A 15,783-nucleotide genomic window follows, 5' to 3' on the forward strand; every position below is an offset into this window, starting at 1 on the left:
GGAGTGTTGCCATCTTAGCAATATTAGGCCCTCTGATCCCTGAACATGGGATGTTCATGGATATTTATTTAGATCTTCTTTAATTTCTTTCAGCAATGTTTTGTAGTTTTCATAGTACAGTTGTTCCTTGGTATATACAGGAGATTGATTCCAGGATCCCTGCATATACCGAAATCTATGTATATGCAAGTCCCAGAGTTGGCCCTGCAGAACCCATGTATATGAAAAATCAGCTCTCCTTATGCGTGGGTTTCAGATCCTGCAATTACTGTATTTTCAATCCCTGTTTGGTTGAAAAAAATCCACGTGTAAGTCAACACATGCGGTTTAAACCTGTATTGTTCAAAGGTCAACCGTGTAAGTTGTGAACTTTTTTTGTTAAATTTATTCCTAAGTATTTTATTCCTTTTGGTGGTATCATAAATGGAATTAAAAAAATTATTTTCAGAATGTTTATTGCTATTATGTAGAAATTAATTTTATTTGTTGAGCTTGTGTTCTGCAACTTTGCTGAACTCTTTATTAGTTCTAATAGTTTTGTAGTGGATTGCTTGGAATTTTCTGTATATAAGATCATGTTAGCTGCAAATAGAGAAAGTTTTACATCTTCCTTTCCAATATAGATGGCCTCCCTTCTTTTCCCTGGCTAGAACCTTCAGTACAATGTTGTGAGAGTGGACACTCTTGTCTTGTTCCTGGTCTTTGACCAGTAAATATGATGTTAGCTGTGAGATTTCTGTGCACATGCCCTTTCTCATATTAAAGAACTTTCCTTATATTTCCAAGTTTTTTGAGTGTTTTTTATCATGAAGGGCTACCTGATTTTGTCAGATGTTTTTCCACATCTATTGAGACGATCATAGGATTTTTGTTATTTATTCTATTGATATAATGTGTTAGGTCAATTGATTTTTTAGATGTGAAATCAATCGGGCATTCCTGGAATAGATTCTAGTTGATCTTGGTGTATACTCCTTCTTATATATTTCTGCATGTGGTTTGCTATTACTTTATTGAGGATTTTTACATCTATATTCATAAGAGATATTGGTTTGTAGTTTTCTTGTGAAGTCTTGTCTGGTTTTTATATCAGAGTAATACTGGCCTCATAGAAATATATGTGAAGTTTTTCCTTCTCTAATATCTTTTGGAAAGTTTGTGAAGAATGGATATTGATTCTTTTTAGAATGTTTGGTAGAATTCAATGGTGGTGCCATCTGGGCCTGGACATTTATTTGTGGGAAATTTTCAGATTACTAATTCAGTGTCCATACTTTTTATAGGTGTGTTCAGATTTTCTGTTTCTTTTTGGTTTGTTTTTGGTAGTTTGTATCTTTCAGGAATTTGTCCATTTTATCTTAGTTATCTAATTTGTCATACAGTTGCTCATGGTATCTCTTATAATCTTTTTTATTTCTGTAAGGTCCTTAGTAGTGGCCTCTCTTTTGTTCCTGATCTTGGTGTTTGAGTGTTTCCTGTTGTTTTTCTTGATTAGTCTAGCGAAAGGTCTGTTAATTTTGTTAATATCTTCAAAGAACCAACTTATGGTTTTGTTGATATTTATTGCTTTTCTATTCTCTATTTTATTTTTACCCTATTATTTTCTTCTGCTTGTTTTGGTTTTGTTTGTACTTTAAGGAGTGTTTTTAATGTGTTTTAAGACAGTCGTTCTTTTAATATTTTAATTAAGAGCATGGACAGATTGATCTGAAGTTTAAATTCTTTTTTTGCTACTTGCTAGTTTTGTGATTTGGAACAAGTTAGTTTCAGAAAAATTATTATATAAAGTGAAGATAATACACACATTACTGGTGACTCTAAGGATTACTTGAGATAATATATTTAAAGTGCTTACATAGGCTCTACAATTAGTAATGCTCAATGGATGGTAACAATTTGTAGCTACTAAATATTGCACCTAGGATTTTACATGTTTGTATTTATCTTAGCACAGGTTATCTTTTCAAATTATAAAAAATATACCCTTCCAACTCCAGATAATCAAAAATTTTCAATTAGTAGAATCTGAAATGAGATTTTTAGATCATCAAAGTCTCTTCTTGTAAATGTGATAGATAGGCTTTGTATCTGCATTTTATTTTCTAAGAGCATGTTAGGGTTTTCCTTATGTGGGAGGTATGTTACTTGAAAAAAGTGTAAGTAAATGATTATTTTAAAATGTATTCTTGGTTAATAAACGAGTAAAAAATTCATATAGCTGTCAGCTACATAGTCGCCTGATTTGTTTCATATATTTTGTGGATTATTAGTCTTTGCCTTATGTTTGCACTCAGATTCTGGCAATTAACCGTGGAGAAAATTTGAAGGTACTGACGGTTAAGGTCAATATTTCTGATGGAGTGAAGGATGAATTCTGTAGGTGGTGCATCCAAAACAGGTCTGTTTACAGATATTTACAGAATTTTCTTTCTTTCTTTTCTAAAATATGATACTGATATCTATATGTACTGATATGTAAAGATGTCTATTACGTGAACATTTTTAAAAAGCCAGTGACAGGCCGGGCGCGGTGGCTCAAGCCTGTAATCCCAGCACTTTCGGAGGCTCAGGGGGGTGGATGGTGAGGTCAGGAGTTCAATATGAGCCTGGCCAAGACGGTGAAACCCTGTCTCTACTAAAAATACAAAAACAAAAAATTAGCTGGGCGTGGTGGTGCACACCTGTAATCCCAGCTACTTAGGAGGCTGAGGCAGAGAATTGCTTGAACCCAAGAGGCTGAGGTTGCAGTGATCCGAGATCACGCCACTGCACTCCAGCCTGGGCGACAGAGCAAGACTCCATCTCAAGAAAACAAACAAACAAACAAAAAACCCACCAATAACAGACAAGGTATGTAGTGTCCCTTTTGCATTAAAAAAAGTAATAAAATAAGTATGTGTGTCATGCATATTTAAACAGAGAATATCCAGGAGGGTGTGTGAGGAATTTTTGATAGTGATTATCTCTGTGGAGAAGAACTTTTTTACTTCATTACTTTTCTGTACTATTTGAAACTTTTGTAAGATCATCTTTTCCCTTGCAAAAATAAACTAACAAAAATATGCTCTATGTATCATATCTGAAGTGTTTAGCTCTTTAAGGATGATGGAAACAAAAATTAACTTATTGGATATTACAATATAAATAAGCATTCTGTATGTGGGGATAAATGTTGCATGTTAAGGATGATTGAAAGAAACATTAAATTTATTAGATATTTTAAGGAAATGTCTAAGCTTATGTAATTTTTTATTACCCTTTTTATTTGTTAAGGGAGCCTTTTAAAATAGCACCATGTTTGTATAATACTTTTTACTTTTAGTTTTAATTTTTCAGAGTGTAATTGATCCTCACAAAAATCTATTTAGTTGGTAGAGCAGATTTTGTAGCCACCACTTAGCCAGTGAGAAAACTGATACAAAGAGGTAAGTAAAGTGGCTTCCTAGCAGCTAGGAGATGTAAATTTTGATAAAGTTCATCACCAGCTAGTTCTGTGTAACTTTAGGATAAAGAGATTGCTAGGAATGATACTTAAGTTAGATGACTTGTTCTTTGAAAATAAGTATCATGGATTTTGGAAATCAGTTATCTCATTCAACACAACTGTTTTGTTAATTCATTAAAAGCCATGAAGGATCAACTTGCTTAACAACCAAATACTACTAACTAAGCAACCACTAAGTAAAACAACAGTCTAAATGTTAATCAATAGGTAAATTGCTTAAGCCAATTATGTTATATCCATATGGTGGAATTCTGTGCAGCCATTTTGAAAAAGTGGAAATAGAGCTGAAGTTGAAATATGAACATGTCTTACTAAGTTAAAAAGACAATTTACGATTAGCATTTATTTATAGTATGATTTCACTAGTGGCAAATAAATGTCTTTATATTACTGTGTGTATTTTTCTATATAGTTTCTTTTCTTTTTCTTTTTTTGAGAGACAGGGTCTCACTCTGTTGCCTAGGCTGGAGCACACAGGTGCTATCATAGCTCACTACAGCCTCAATCTCCCAGACTCCAGTGATTCTCCCACTTTAGTCTCCTGTGTAGCTGGGACCATAGGTGTGTACCGCTGGCTAAACTTTTTTTTTTTTTTTTTAAGAGATGAGGTCTTGCCATGTTGCCCAGGCTGGTCTTGAACTCCTGGGCTCAAGCGGTCCTTCTATCTGAGCCTCCCAAAATGCTGGCGTGACAGGCGTGACCCACCATGCCTGGCTAGTTGTCATTTTTTATGAATGCTTATTTCCTTTATAAATAAGCAAATAAATTCCAATGAAAGGAAAGAGGAAATGTATGCCTAAAAGAAATGCTAGATTTAAAAAATTAGGAAATTAGATAATTTTAAGATATGACAAAACTGTAAGATAGTTTCATAGAGGAAACTCCTAAGAAGTAGATATATTTCAGTTTGAATTCCAGTTATATTACTTTCTACCTCTGCACCTATGGGCATGTTACTTAATTTCTTTCTCAGTTTTGTCTATCCTTAAAATGGTAATACGTTACTTGTAGATTTGAGAGAATTAAATGATAATCTACGTAACTGTGTAGCACAATGTCTGGTGAAGAACAGGCCTTTGATGGTATCTGTTATTACAAAGTAGTGGGATTATTGTGCTAATTCTTTTTAGAAATGTTTTAGTAAATCACAGTAAGTTGAAGACAATTTCTGGCTTATTTTTCTGTAAATATTCATAATACTCAGTATCAGAGTCAGTCCTCAATAGTTAAAGAAAAAATATGCTTTTAACCTATTTATTATCTTTAGACTAAGTAAATGTCAAGGAATTTTTTTACAGTGATTTATTTTTCCATGGCTTATTTATATTTTATTTAGTTCTCCAATTGAAAAATTTGTAATATTATTTAGCCTACAATGTAACATGTTACATCATTATGGCATAGTAATATAATTTTCAGTCAGGTTTGGAAGTTTTTCTTTTTCTTTTTTTTCTTTTCTTTTTTGAGACAGGGTCTCACTCTGTCACTCATGCTGGAGTGCAGTGGCATGATCTTGGCTCACTGCAGCCTTGACTTCCTAGTTTCAAGCTGTCCTCTCACCTGAGCCTCCTGAGTAGCTGGGACTACAGGTGCGCACCACCACACCCAGCTAAATTTTTCTTTCTTGTAGAGACAGGGGTTTTGCCATATTTCCCAGGCTGTTCTCAAACTCCTGAACTCAAGTGATCCACCAACTTCCGCCTCCCAAAGTACTGGGATGAACCACCCCAGGCATGAACCACCATGCCCGGCCTGAAACTTTTTCTTCATTTAGATAATTCCAAGAGCTGAAACACTTTTCTAGGACCTAAAAAATTATTCTCAAAAGAACTTTTTTTTTTCCTTTAAGCACATGTGAATGACTACAAATGCTTACTTGATGAATCTTCTTGTTCCTTTTTTTACTCTCTTTTTCCCTATTTCTTCTACCCTCTTCTGTATGTACTCATCCATTCAAGTTATGTGCTAGATTTTGGAGATTCACCTGTAAATTAGACAGATATACTGCTTATCCATGATGACAGCGTAGTTTAATGAGAACAACACTGAGAAAATCATTACGAGTATGTTGAGATTATGAAGGAAAAGTGTAGTAAGAAGAAGAAAAGTGCTTGTAACAGAGCCCTGAGTAGTGTGGACTTGACAGCTAGGTAGGTTGGAGATAGAAGGAGAAGGAAGAGAAGTGACATGGAATGGAGATTGAGATGTTGACACAGGTTAGATCATACATAGCTTTCAGGTATGCTAAAGATTTTTTTCTTTTAAGGATGGGGGGAAGCCAATAAAGATTTTAAATACAGGAGTGTGATGATCAGATTGCATTTTAAGATCACTCAGGCCACAGTGTAGATAATTATTTGGAAGGAATCAAGAGTAGATATGGGACAAGAGATTATGGTAGCTTAGACTAGGGTGGTAGCACTAGGGAATAAGTAGATAGATTTGGGCAATATTTAGGAGGTAGACGGGCAGGACAAGGTATCTGATTAAATGGTGGGTGGATTGGTTAGGGAGAGGTGAAGTGAAGCATAAAATTTGTGTGGCGGCTGGGCGTGGTGGCTCACGCCTGTAATCCCAGCACTTTGGGAGACCGAGGTGAGAGGATCACCTGAGATCAGGAGTTCAAGACTTTGAGACCAACCTGACCAACATGACGAAACCCTGTCTCTACACAAAATACAAAAATTAACCAGGCATGGTGGTGCATGCGTGTAACCCCAGCTACTTGGGAGGCTGAGGCAGGAGAATTGCTTGAACCCAGGAGGTGGAGGTTGCAGTGAGCCGAGATTGTGCCATTGCACTCCAGCCTGGGTGACAAGAGTGAAACTCCATCTCAAAAAAAAAAAAAAAAAAAATTGTGTGGCTTGAACAATAAGGTAGATGATATAGTTACTATCACACTATAAATATATTAAGAACTATGTAATAGGGCAAATAGTGATTTAAATGGCAATCTTGTCATTACATAAGTTAATTAGCATAACAAGGAATAATTTAATGCTAATGTATTAGTATTAAAACTAATATTTAGGTCCAAATTCAGCAAATGAACAATTCCTCATTTGGAATTGTATGTTACTAGTACAAGATAAGTATGAAGAGGATTTCTAAGCTTTTTAGATGCTGAAATAGTTGCTGTGTTTGTGAGAACCTCAGTAATTTAAGTTTCTGCATTTGCTCTCTAAATAAAAACGTATCTAAGGAAATTTTTTTTAAAAAATTAAGAAAACTTCTTTTTAGAGACATTATCTCACTATGTTGCTCAGGCTGGTCTCAAACTCCTGGATTTAAACAATCCTTCTGCCTCAGCCTTCAAATTAGCTGGGACTGCAGGTATGCACCACCACACCTGGCTTCAGAACTTGTCTTTTGAGTTTGCAGATTTTTGTGTCTTTGACTTGATAAGTTAATTTTTATTCTCCCTAAAATTGTGCAGCTGTTTTTCATGTAGTAGATTTAAGGGAAACTGTCTCTCTTTTAAATGTGGAAAAAAGAAAGCCCAGTGGAGAGAGCCTGTCTTTATCTTATATATATGAAGTTGGGAGAGCATATTTCTTTGCCAAAGTGGAGAATATTTCTTTGGAGGAGTTTGTGATCCCTCACCTCAGTTTTGTGCTTCATTGTATGCAACATACATAGCATGTGTTTTGCAATGTATATTTGGTTTAAGTGAGTCCTCCTTAGTTTTATTCAGATGTATTTAACTGTTGAATTAGAGGAAGAATCAAGTTTTGAGATGACTTCCTGTAAGGCAAACCCATCATATTTTCTTTAAGTTTAAAGATTTAAGCAACAGGGTTTGTGAATTTACTATACTATTTCAGGTCCCTTAGTATGCTAAGTGCCTTCAATAAATCCCAGGAAGCCGGTGAAGGGCAGGAATTGTTTTGGTGTAAGGAGCAAAAAGGAGTTTCTATAATGTAGGAAATGAATGTAGCCGTTCTCTTTCAGGGCTGGGTCTAGTGGTCTAAAGTTCAACTGAATGGGCATAATTGAGGCATCCTCAAGTATTAAATAGACCCGTAGCTCTCTGTTCCAGGAAGGGGAGGAGAGCAGTCCAAGCCAAGGGAGGATCTTGAGACTTGAAGAAGACTACTGGGGGTTTGAGAGGGTATGGGTAGGTGATATTTAAGATTTCTGGCTTTTTCCTGCAAGCAGTGGCTTAAAGGGAAACACCTTAGGAGACAAATCAGATACATACATTAAAACAAATCACTCTGTTAGGGTCTTCCTACCTCTAAGGACTATCTGTCTAGCATATTGTTGCATGATTCAGGACTATGTTCTCTCTCCTACCTCGTCAAGCTCCATAGCTTTGTGTATAAGACCCTTTATGATCCAGCCACTGCCACATTTTCTACCCTCGTCTTTCCTCCTGTTGATCTTGCCACTTTATTTCCTAGAAGCGCTAACCTTATAGTTACTTCAATTTACCGTGCTTTTTCCTGCCTCTAAGCTTTTACATATGCTATAATTTCTTCCCAGAATGCCCTTATTCTTTTGTCTTGCTTGGTAAACTACAATTCATTAAAAAAAACCTATCTCAGATGTTTCTTTTGGGAAGTCTTTCTTGACATTGGATTCCCCAAATTAATAATAACAGCAGCAGCAGCAGCAGCAAAAACTTACATAGAATGTATTAGGCACCATTATAAGTCCCTTGCTTATGTTAACTCACAACAATTCAATGAAGTAGACTATTATTATTCCCATTTTACTGATGAAGAAGTAGTAGCACAGATATACTTAAGTAAATCCACCATGAACATAGAGCAAGGCCAGACATGGTGGGTCATGCCTATAATCCCAGCACTTTGGGAGGCCAAAGCAGGTAGATCACTTGAGGTCAGCAGTTCGAGACTGGCCTGGACAAAGTGGTGAAAACCTGTCTCTACTAAAAATACAAAAATTAGCTGGGCGGGATGGCGCACGTCTGTAGTCCCAGCTACTCGGGAGGCTGAGGCAGGAGAATGGCTTGAACCTGGGAGGTGGAGGTTGCAATGAGCCAAGATTGTGCCTCTGCACTCCAGCCTGGGTGACAGAATGAGATGAGACTCTGTCTCAAAAAAAAAAAAAAAAAGTAATAGAGCATAGAGCAGAGCAGATCATACTTTTAACTAGTATATTATACTGCTGTTTGCTGTCACTTCTGCTTTTGAGCTCTTCATATCTTTAACATTTATTTCTGTTTTTACATTTATTGTGCCATACATTTGTTTAGATATTTGTTTCATTGAAAAAAGGTGTGTTTGTTGAATTCATGCCTTTTTTCAATGGAGTAGAGAAATCCTACTCCTCTGTATCCCTAATTCCTTCAGGCAAATGTTACAGTAGGGAGCAGCAGGGATTTAGGTGGAAGGAAGGATGTATATCCTGCCTAAAAGCACTTCCACTAAAATTTAAAAACTGTATGACACTTTCTATGGAAGAGATTCAGTTAGTTGCTATTATGTAATCTTTGGAATAAAACATTGTAAGTGCTTAAATGTTTGTTCAGTGAAATGTAGTTCATTTCCTAGCCTAAGATAAGTAAAGGGGATGAGAGTACCCTTAAAGTAATATTAATTAATATTTTGTTAATGGTTTTCATTCAAGAGGGCAAGGGCAGAGATGCTGTAGATGGATGAAAACACAGAATGGATAGTATCATAGGACCAACAGGTTTATATGCCCACTGTGCAGTAACAGACTAATACACCAAGACAGCAGGGTTTGTAGCAGAGAAAAGAGTTTAATGGGCCTGGCGAGGTAGCTCACGCCTGCAATCCCAGCACTTTGGGAGGCTGACATGGGCAGATCACGAGGTCAGGAGATCGAGACCATCCTGGCTAATACAGTGAAACCCCATCTCTACTAAAAATACAAAAACAAAAAATTAGCCGGGTATGGTGGCGCCTGTAGTCCCAGCTACTCAGGAGGCTGAGGCAGGAGAATGGCATGAACCCAGGAGGTGGAGGTTGCAGTGGGCCGGGATCGCGCCACTGCACTCCAGCCTGGGCGACAGAGCAGGACTCCATCTCAAAAAAAAAAAAAAAGGGTTTAATGATTGCAGGGCACTGAGTGAAGAGATGGGAGGAGGACTTGAAATCTATTTTTCCAAAAAATTCTGGGCTGGGTTTTTTTTGTTTGTTTTGTTTTTGTTTTTAAGAAAGGGTCTGTGTTGCTTAGCTGTAGTGCAGTGGTGCATCATGGCTTACTACAGCTTCAACCTCCTGGGCTCAAGTGATCCTCCTGCTTCAGCCTTCTAAGTAGCGGGGACTACAGGCACACACCAACACATCCAGCTAAATTTTTATTTTTTGTAGAGACAGGGTCTGGCTATGTTGCCCAGACTAGTCTTGAACTCCAAGTGATCCTCCCACTTTGGCCTCTGGAAGGCCATACTCTGGGATTACAGATGTGAGTTACTGTGCCCAGCCTGGGCTAGGATTTTTAAGGGGATCGTGGAGGGAAAGGAGCTGGAAATTTGTGGTCTTTGATTGGTTGGGGTAAGGGGGATAAAATCATCAGCATATGGAAACTGTACTCTTTGGTGAGTCAGCTTCTTGGTGGGAATCTTTTATACTAGCTGATGTCAGTAGCTTCGTTGGTACACAGGACCTGAAAGAGTATTCAAATGGAAAACTTAACATTTCATAATGTTCAGGTTGTTACCTATAGAGCAGTTAAGGGGAGCTATAATCTAGTAACAGGGTCTGTGTGATTCTAGGACAGTAGGCACCAAACAACTATGAGGAAGCAGGTCAGAGAGTGAGCTGACCTCATGATTAATGCTGAATGTGCTGCCAGCTTGGTTTATTTTCATTTCTAGCCCTCCCTTCTTTCCTGATTAATTTTATAAGGTTTATAGGGACCGTTTCAGTGAGGCTACATTTGTCCTTTTAGCTTGTGCTTTTCTCTTCTATTCTTTCCCCAGTGTTCATTAACAATTGGTTCTGTGGCATTTATAGTCCTCATTACATATGCAGATGCTGCCTGGTGGAGCATTGTGGCCTGAGCAATAGAGTAAGTTCTCAGAAATGGCAAGAGGCAAGGGTTGAAACAGAGTTTCTGCTTTGCTCCGTCTACTTTAACTCTCAGAGATAAAGAAAGGGGGAAAAAAAGGATACAGTGGCTGTCTTAACTTGGACTAACATAACAAAATACCACAGACTATGTGGCTTCAACAGGAGAAATTTATTTTCTCATAGTTCTGGAGGCTGAGAAGTCCAAGATCAAAATGCCAGCTGATTCATTTTCTGGTGAGGGCTGCCCTCCTTGGCTTGTAGACAGCTGCATTCTTGCTGTGTCCTCACATGGTTGAGAAAGAGAGAGAAAGAGCAAGCCCTCTGTTATCTCTTCTTATCAGGGCACTGATTCCATCATGAGAGCCCCACCCTTGTGACTTCATCTAAACCTGATTATCCCCCAAAGGCCCCATCTTCAAGGTATGGATTTGGGGAGGGACACAATTCAGTCTGTAGCAGTGGTGTAATAATTTTTTGGTGACTTTCTTGTATCTTAAGATTTTGGCCATTATTATTAATGCTTTGGAGACCCTTTACTGAAGAGGAAATTTTTTCCTTGTTTTATATCTGACCATAGATAGTTACTAGGATTTTTAAAATAAAAACTCCAGATGTCATAGTAATAATTTTCAGATACCACAGCCTTTTCTCGCAGATTATGTTACTTTGGCTTCAATAAAGGTTTTACCCCCTTCTGTATTCCACCTCCCTTCTTTTTGGGAGCCTTTTTATGGCCTTATTTATTGTTGCATCAGTTTTAGTGTGGGCTTTTCTGTTTTGCAGGTGGAGACCACGTAGCTTTGCAAGGCCAGAGTTAATGAAGATCTTATATAATTCACTGAATGATTCCTTTAAACGCCTTATTTATCCTCTTCTCTGTAGAGAATTCAGGTATATATCTTGTCTTGTTTAATTTTGTGTACTGATTATTGTTATATGATACTAGTACCATTACAGTGTGTAGCTAATGTTTGTTGATTGATTAACCAATCGAAAGAATTTAGTCAGCATCACAAAGTGTTAAAGTTAAGGCTTGATTTCAATCTGTAGATGCATTCACATGCATAGATCATAAAAATAGTTCTTAATTATGATATGTTTTTCAAATCTTGACCACTTAATGTATACCCCTTGAAATCCTGCAATACTAGTCTTGCAGCTGGAGGCAGTTTTTAGAGGTAAGAGAGCCAAAGAAAGCATAAGGAAATCAGTAGGGTACATGATGAATCAATTACTTTGTTTTTAACTCCAAATGGGAGTTATTTGGATGAAAAATTATCAGCAATGATAAATATTAGGAGATTATTAAAATGGCAATGTGAACGGACTAATAGAAGGACTAAGTAATATAGATGAAAACTTCAAAAGAGGTGAGGTGCAGAATTGTTTTCAGGACAGAAGATGGAAAGAAAGGAAATGTAGGGAGGCAAAACTCCTCTCTCTTGCTTCTCTGTAACCCTTGTTTTTGCACCCAATCTTTAGAAACTAGACATTCCCTAATTCATTCCTTCCAAAATATTATAGATTATCTTCATTCTCATTTATTTGTAGGTTTCAGCAAGGGCTACTTGAAAACTGTAGTTTTGTAGCCATCTCTTCAGCCTCTCTAGAATTTTTAGCAGCCTATGTAGGGCTTGTTTCTCTTTTGCTGGACTTGACCATTGAATTAAGATGGGTTCAGAGCAGGGAGTGAGCAGGTACTATTAAAAAAGACACATAGTCCTGTTGTCCAATTTCTTTTACCAAAGTCATTTAATCTCTTGTTACATCCATTTTAGCCTAGATGTAGCCTAAAAATATTGTTCCTTTTAGAATTGTATTTCATTTCAAGCTGTCTAACATCACTTGCTTTTGAGAGCTAGGGCATACACTTTAAAAATTAGGAATTTGGTTCTTCCTGAAGGAAAAAATTATTTAAAATTTCAATTTCTTTTTGTATGTTTTTCTTTTTATTGTTTTCTCATGTTGCTTCTGTCTAGTGGCACTTTTGACATTTTTTGCATATATTTTTGATTTGAGTAGCTTCACTGCATGTGGAATAATTTCATTAAGGTTTAATGTAAACGGTTTGATGTGGGATCATTTAATGTATAAACTGTTTCTGAATTCCATTAGCAGTAGATAAGCAAGAGTACTTTCTCTTTCTTTTTCTAAAATGCCCATGGTTAAAATAATATAACTTATTTCAGTTTATAAGTTAGTTTGCAGGTATTATCTACAGATACGCCTCCTGATAGGAATACTTAACCTGAATAGCAATTAAAGAGGAGGACACTCCCACTTGGTTTGTTTTTTAGATCATTTTATTTTGCAGTCACTTAATTTGGTTGACTGTATACTATGCATAGCCTACTTCTGCATATCTTATTCCCGTGACTGTCATGATCATTCATCCATGTGTCATTTTTCACATCTATCTCTGTCATCAGTTCTACATTGTCAGTTACAAAGTGCTATCTATTTTGCCATCTTTTATTATAACTTGAATTTTTCCTCCCCTTTATCTCCGTGGTGACTGTCTTAATTCAGGACATCATCATTTTTTGTCTGGATTACTGAACTAGCGTCATAGATGATCTTGGTCTTCTGTCTTGTCTTTTCCAATGCATATTACAAATCGCCCTTTCAAAATTCTCATCTCACAATTTCATGCTTGTATACTTCTTTCAGCTGATCTTGTTTGTCTCCAGGATAGAATCCAAGCTCTTGAGAAGAACATGCATGACCCTTTGTGATCTGTTTTTTTGTTGCCTCTACTTCTGTCTCGCTGTTTCTTTTTACTTTAGCATACGAAATTACTTGCTGTTTCTATGATGAGCCATGAGCCTTTACATATGCTGTTTCCATTGTCCGGGATATTTTCTCCCTGCCCACTGTGCCTACTTTTGTTTGCATCCCATGTGACATTCAAACGTGCATACACTCTCTGTCTTTCTCACATATACACATATTTATAAATATGGGTTTTATATACAGTAGAGAGCAGATAGAGAGGTAATGTAGGTATGATAAACTTACAAGACTTGCTTCAGAATTGATTGTGGTATCATATTACTGTGATTAGTGAAAATAGACTCAATATAATTTTTGTAATTTTTCTCTTAAGTTATATTGTTATAATAAATTATCATTTGAGAAATAATTGTACAAAATGAATTCTGCTCCTTTTCTGGAAAGAAAATTTGGGTGAATGAAAAACTTTTTCTTTTCTTCTATTTCTAAAGAGCCAAACTAACATCAGATGCAGAGAAGGAATCAGTAATGATGTTTGGACGGAACCTTCGTCAGCTCCTTTTAACAAGCCCTGTTCCAGGGCGCACCTTAATGGGAGTGGATCCTGGTTATAAACATGGTTGCAAATTAGCTATAATTTCTCCTACTAGTAAGTTGTCTTGCAATTTTCCATGTAAAAGTTGTTTGGTTGGTTATAAGTTTCACTTCATACATTTCATGAGGATTTGGAAATAATGTTAATTTTAAAGGCTTAAAAAGTGGTTTTCTCACATACAGGGGTGTTGGGAACCAGATAATCAAACTTCATTTTTCTCTCATTTGTTGATCAAACTCCTCAATATACAACTATCATTTATATGCTTCCTATGTCTCAGTAGAGATATTGAGGATTAATTAGGCTCGGACTTGAACTCTATTAATTCCCCATCAGATTCTATTATTGTGATGCATTTATATATATGATGCATTTTAATTCTGCTTATATTTTAAATACCAAAAGACATTTTTATTGTTTTGCTCAATTTTTTTTTCCTGTTTACTTACATTTACACTGATATTCTTCATTTCTTTTGCATTTCCGTGCTTCCATTTGAGATCATTTTCTTTCTGCCTGAAGAACTCTATGCTATTACTTTTAATGAGACACATTGTCTTAGTTTTAGTTTGTCTGAAAACATGTCTGTTTTGCCTTCATTTTTGAAGAATGTTTTTTGCTTGATGTAGAATTCAAGATTGGCAGTTACTTTCAGTACTTTAAAGATGTCATTCTTTTTTTTTTTTTTTTGGCTACTATAATTTTTGTTGAGAAGTCAGCCAAACTGTTGTTATTTGTTATTGTTCCTTTGAAGGTAATATGTCCTTTTCCTCTGGCTGCTAAGATTTTCTCTTTGTGTTTTTCAGTTTTCTTATTATGTGCTTCAGTGGGTGTGTATGTATGGGTTTTCTTGTCTTCTCTGCATGAATTCCACTTAGGGTTTGTGGAGCTTCTAGCATCTCTTTCTGGAACTCCAATTACATACATATTATACCTTTCAGTTTCTTCTCTCCTTTTTGTTTATTTTCTGTTGATCATCTAAGTTAATTAATCCTCTATCCTGCTATGTCTAATTTGTTACTAAAACCATCTACTGAGTTCAAGTGATTGGTTTTTCAGTTTTAGAATTTCCATTTGATACTTTGAAAAATAGGGTTATAGCTCCCTATGAACTTCTTTATTTCTAATGTTTTTGATCTTTTAACTTCTTGTTTTATTTTCTATTAGCCTGTACTATTTTAATTTTTTAAGTTTAGATTTTCATTTCTGAAATAATTTTTTCTTTCATCTCGAATTCATTCCCAGTTTATCTCATCTAATTTCTGAGATTTTCTAATTTTGACTTATGTTATTCTTTTATTTATTTAATTTTTACTGAGTCAGGGTCTTGCTCTTTTACCCAGGCTGGAGCACAGTGGCGTGATCTCAGCTCACTGCAGCCTCCGCTTCCTGTGCTCAAACTATCCTCCCACCTCAGCCTCCCGAGTAGCTGGGACCATAGGCACGCACCACCATGCCTGGCTTTTTTTTTTTTTTTTTTTTTTTTGTATTTTTAGTAGAGACGGAGTTTCGTCGTGTTGCCCAGGCTGGTCTTGAAATCCTGAGCTCAAGCTATGTGCCTGCCTTGGCCTTCCAAAGTGCTGGGATTACCAGCATGAGCCAGAATTAACATTACTCTTATTTTCTGTAATGTTTCTTTTTAAGAAGCTTGTTCTCATACATTAGGCACATCTTTCTCTAAGGACATTATATTAGTCTTTTAAAAATTTTTTTGCTTAAAAAAATAATCATTCTATATAGAATTTGACTATCATGCATTTCTTTTGTTTAGTTTTACATACATTAGTTTGAACTTTTAGTAGAAGCTGGGTCAGGCAAGTTGTTCTCACTGTATATCTCTAGAACTTTCTCTTCTGTTTTTTCCAAATCATTAAAAAAAAAAACTCTGTGTGGATTGAGAGATAGTTTATAGTTTATAGTTTCTGGAATCTGCTTCTCTGTTG

The 15,783-nt window shown here is 36.2% G+C and overlaps 1 protein-coding gene across 1 annotated transcript in view; it reads left to right on the top strand.

Annotated features, from left to right (window-relative positions):
* SRBD1 (S1 RNA binding domain 1) overlaps positions 1 to 15,783 on the top strand; it is a 222,461-nt gene that overhangs the window by 46,516 nt on the left and 160,162 nt on the right. The window contains exons 10-12 of the mRNA XM_031008302.3: positions 2,295 to 2,398; positions 11,296 to 11,403; positions 13,737 to 13,894. Of these exons, the coding sequence (XP_030864162.3) occupies positions 2,295 to 2,398; positions 11,296 to 11,403; positions 13,737 to 13,894 (370 nt within the window). The remainder of the gene's footprint in view (positions 1 to 2,294; positions 2,399 to 11,295; positions 11,404 to 13,736; positions 13,895 to 15,783) is intronic.

Source organism: Gorilla gorilla, chromosome 12 (genome assembly GCF_029281585.2).
Source record: "Gorilla gorilla gorilla isolate KB3781 chromosome 12, NHGRI_mGorGor1-v2.1_pri, whole genome shotgun sequence".
NCBI lineage: Eukaryota > Metazoa > Chordata > Mammalia > Primates > Hominidae > Gorilla > Gorilla gorilla.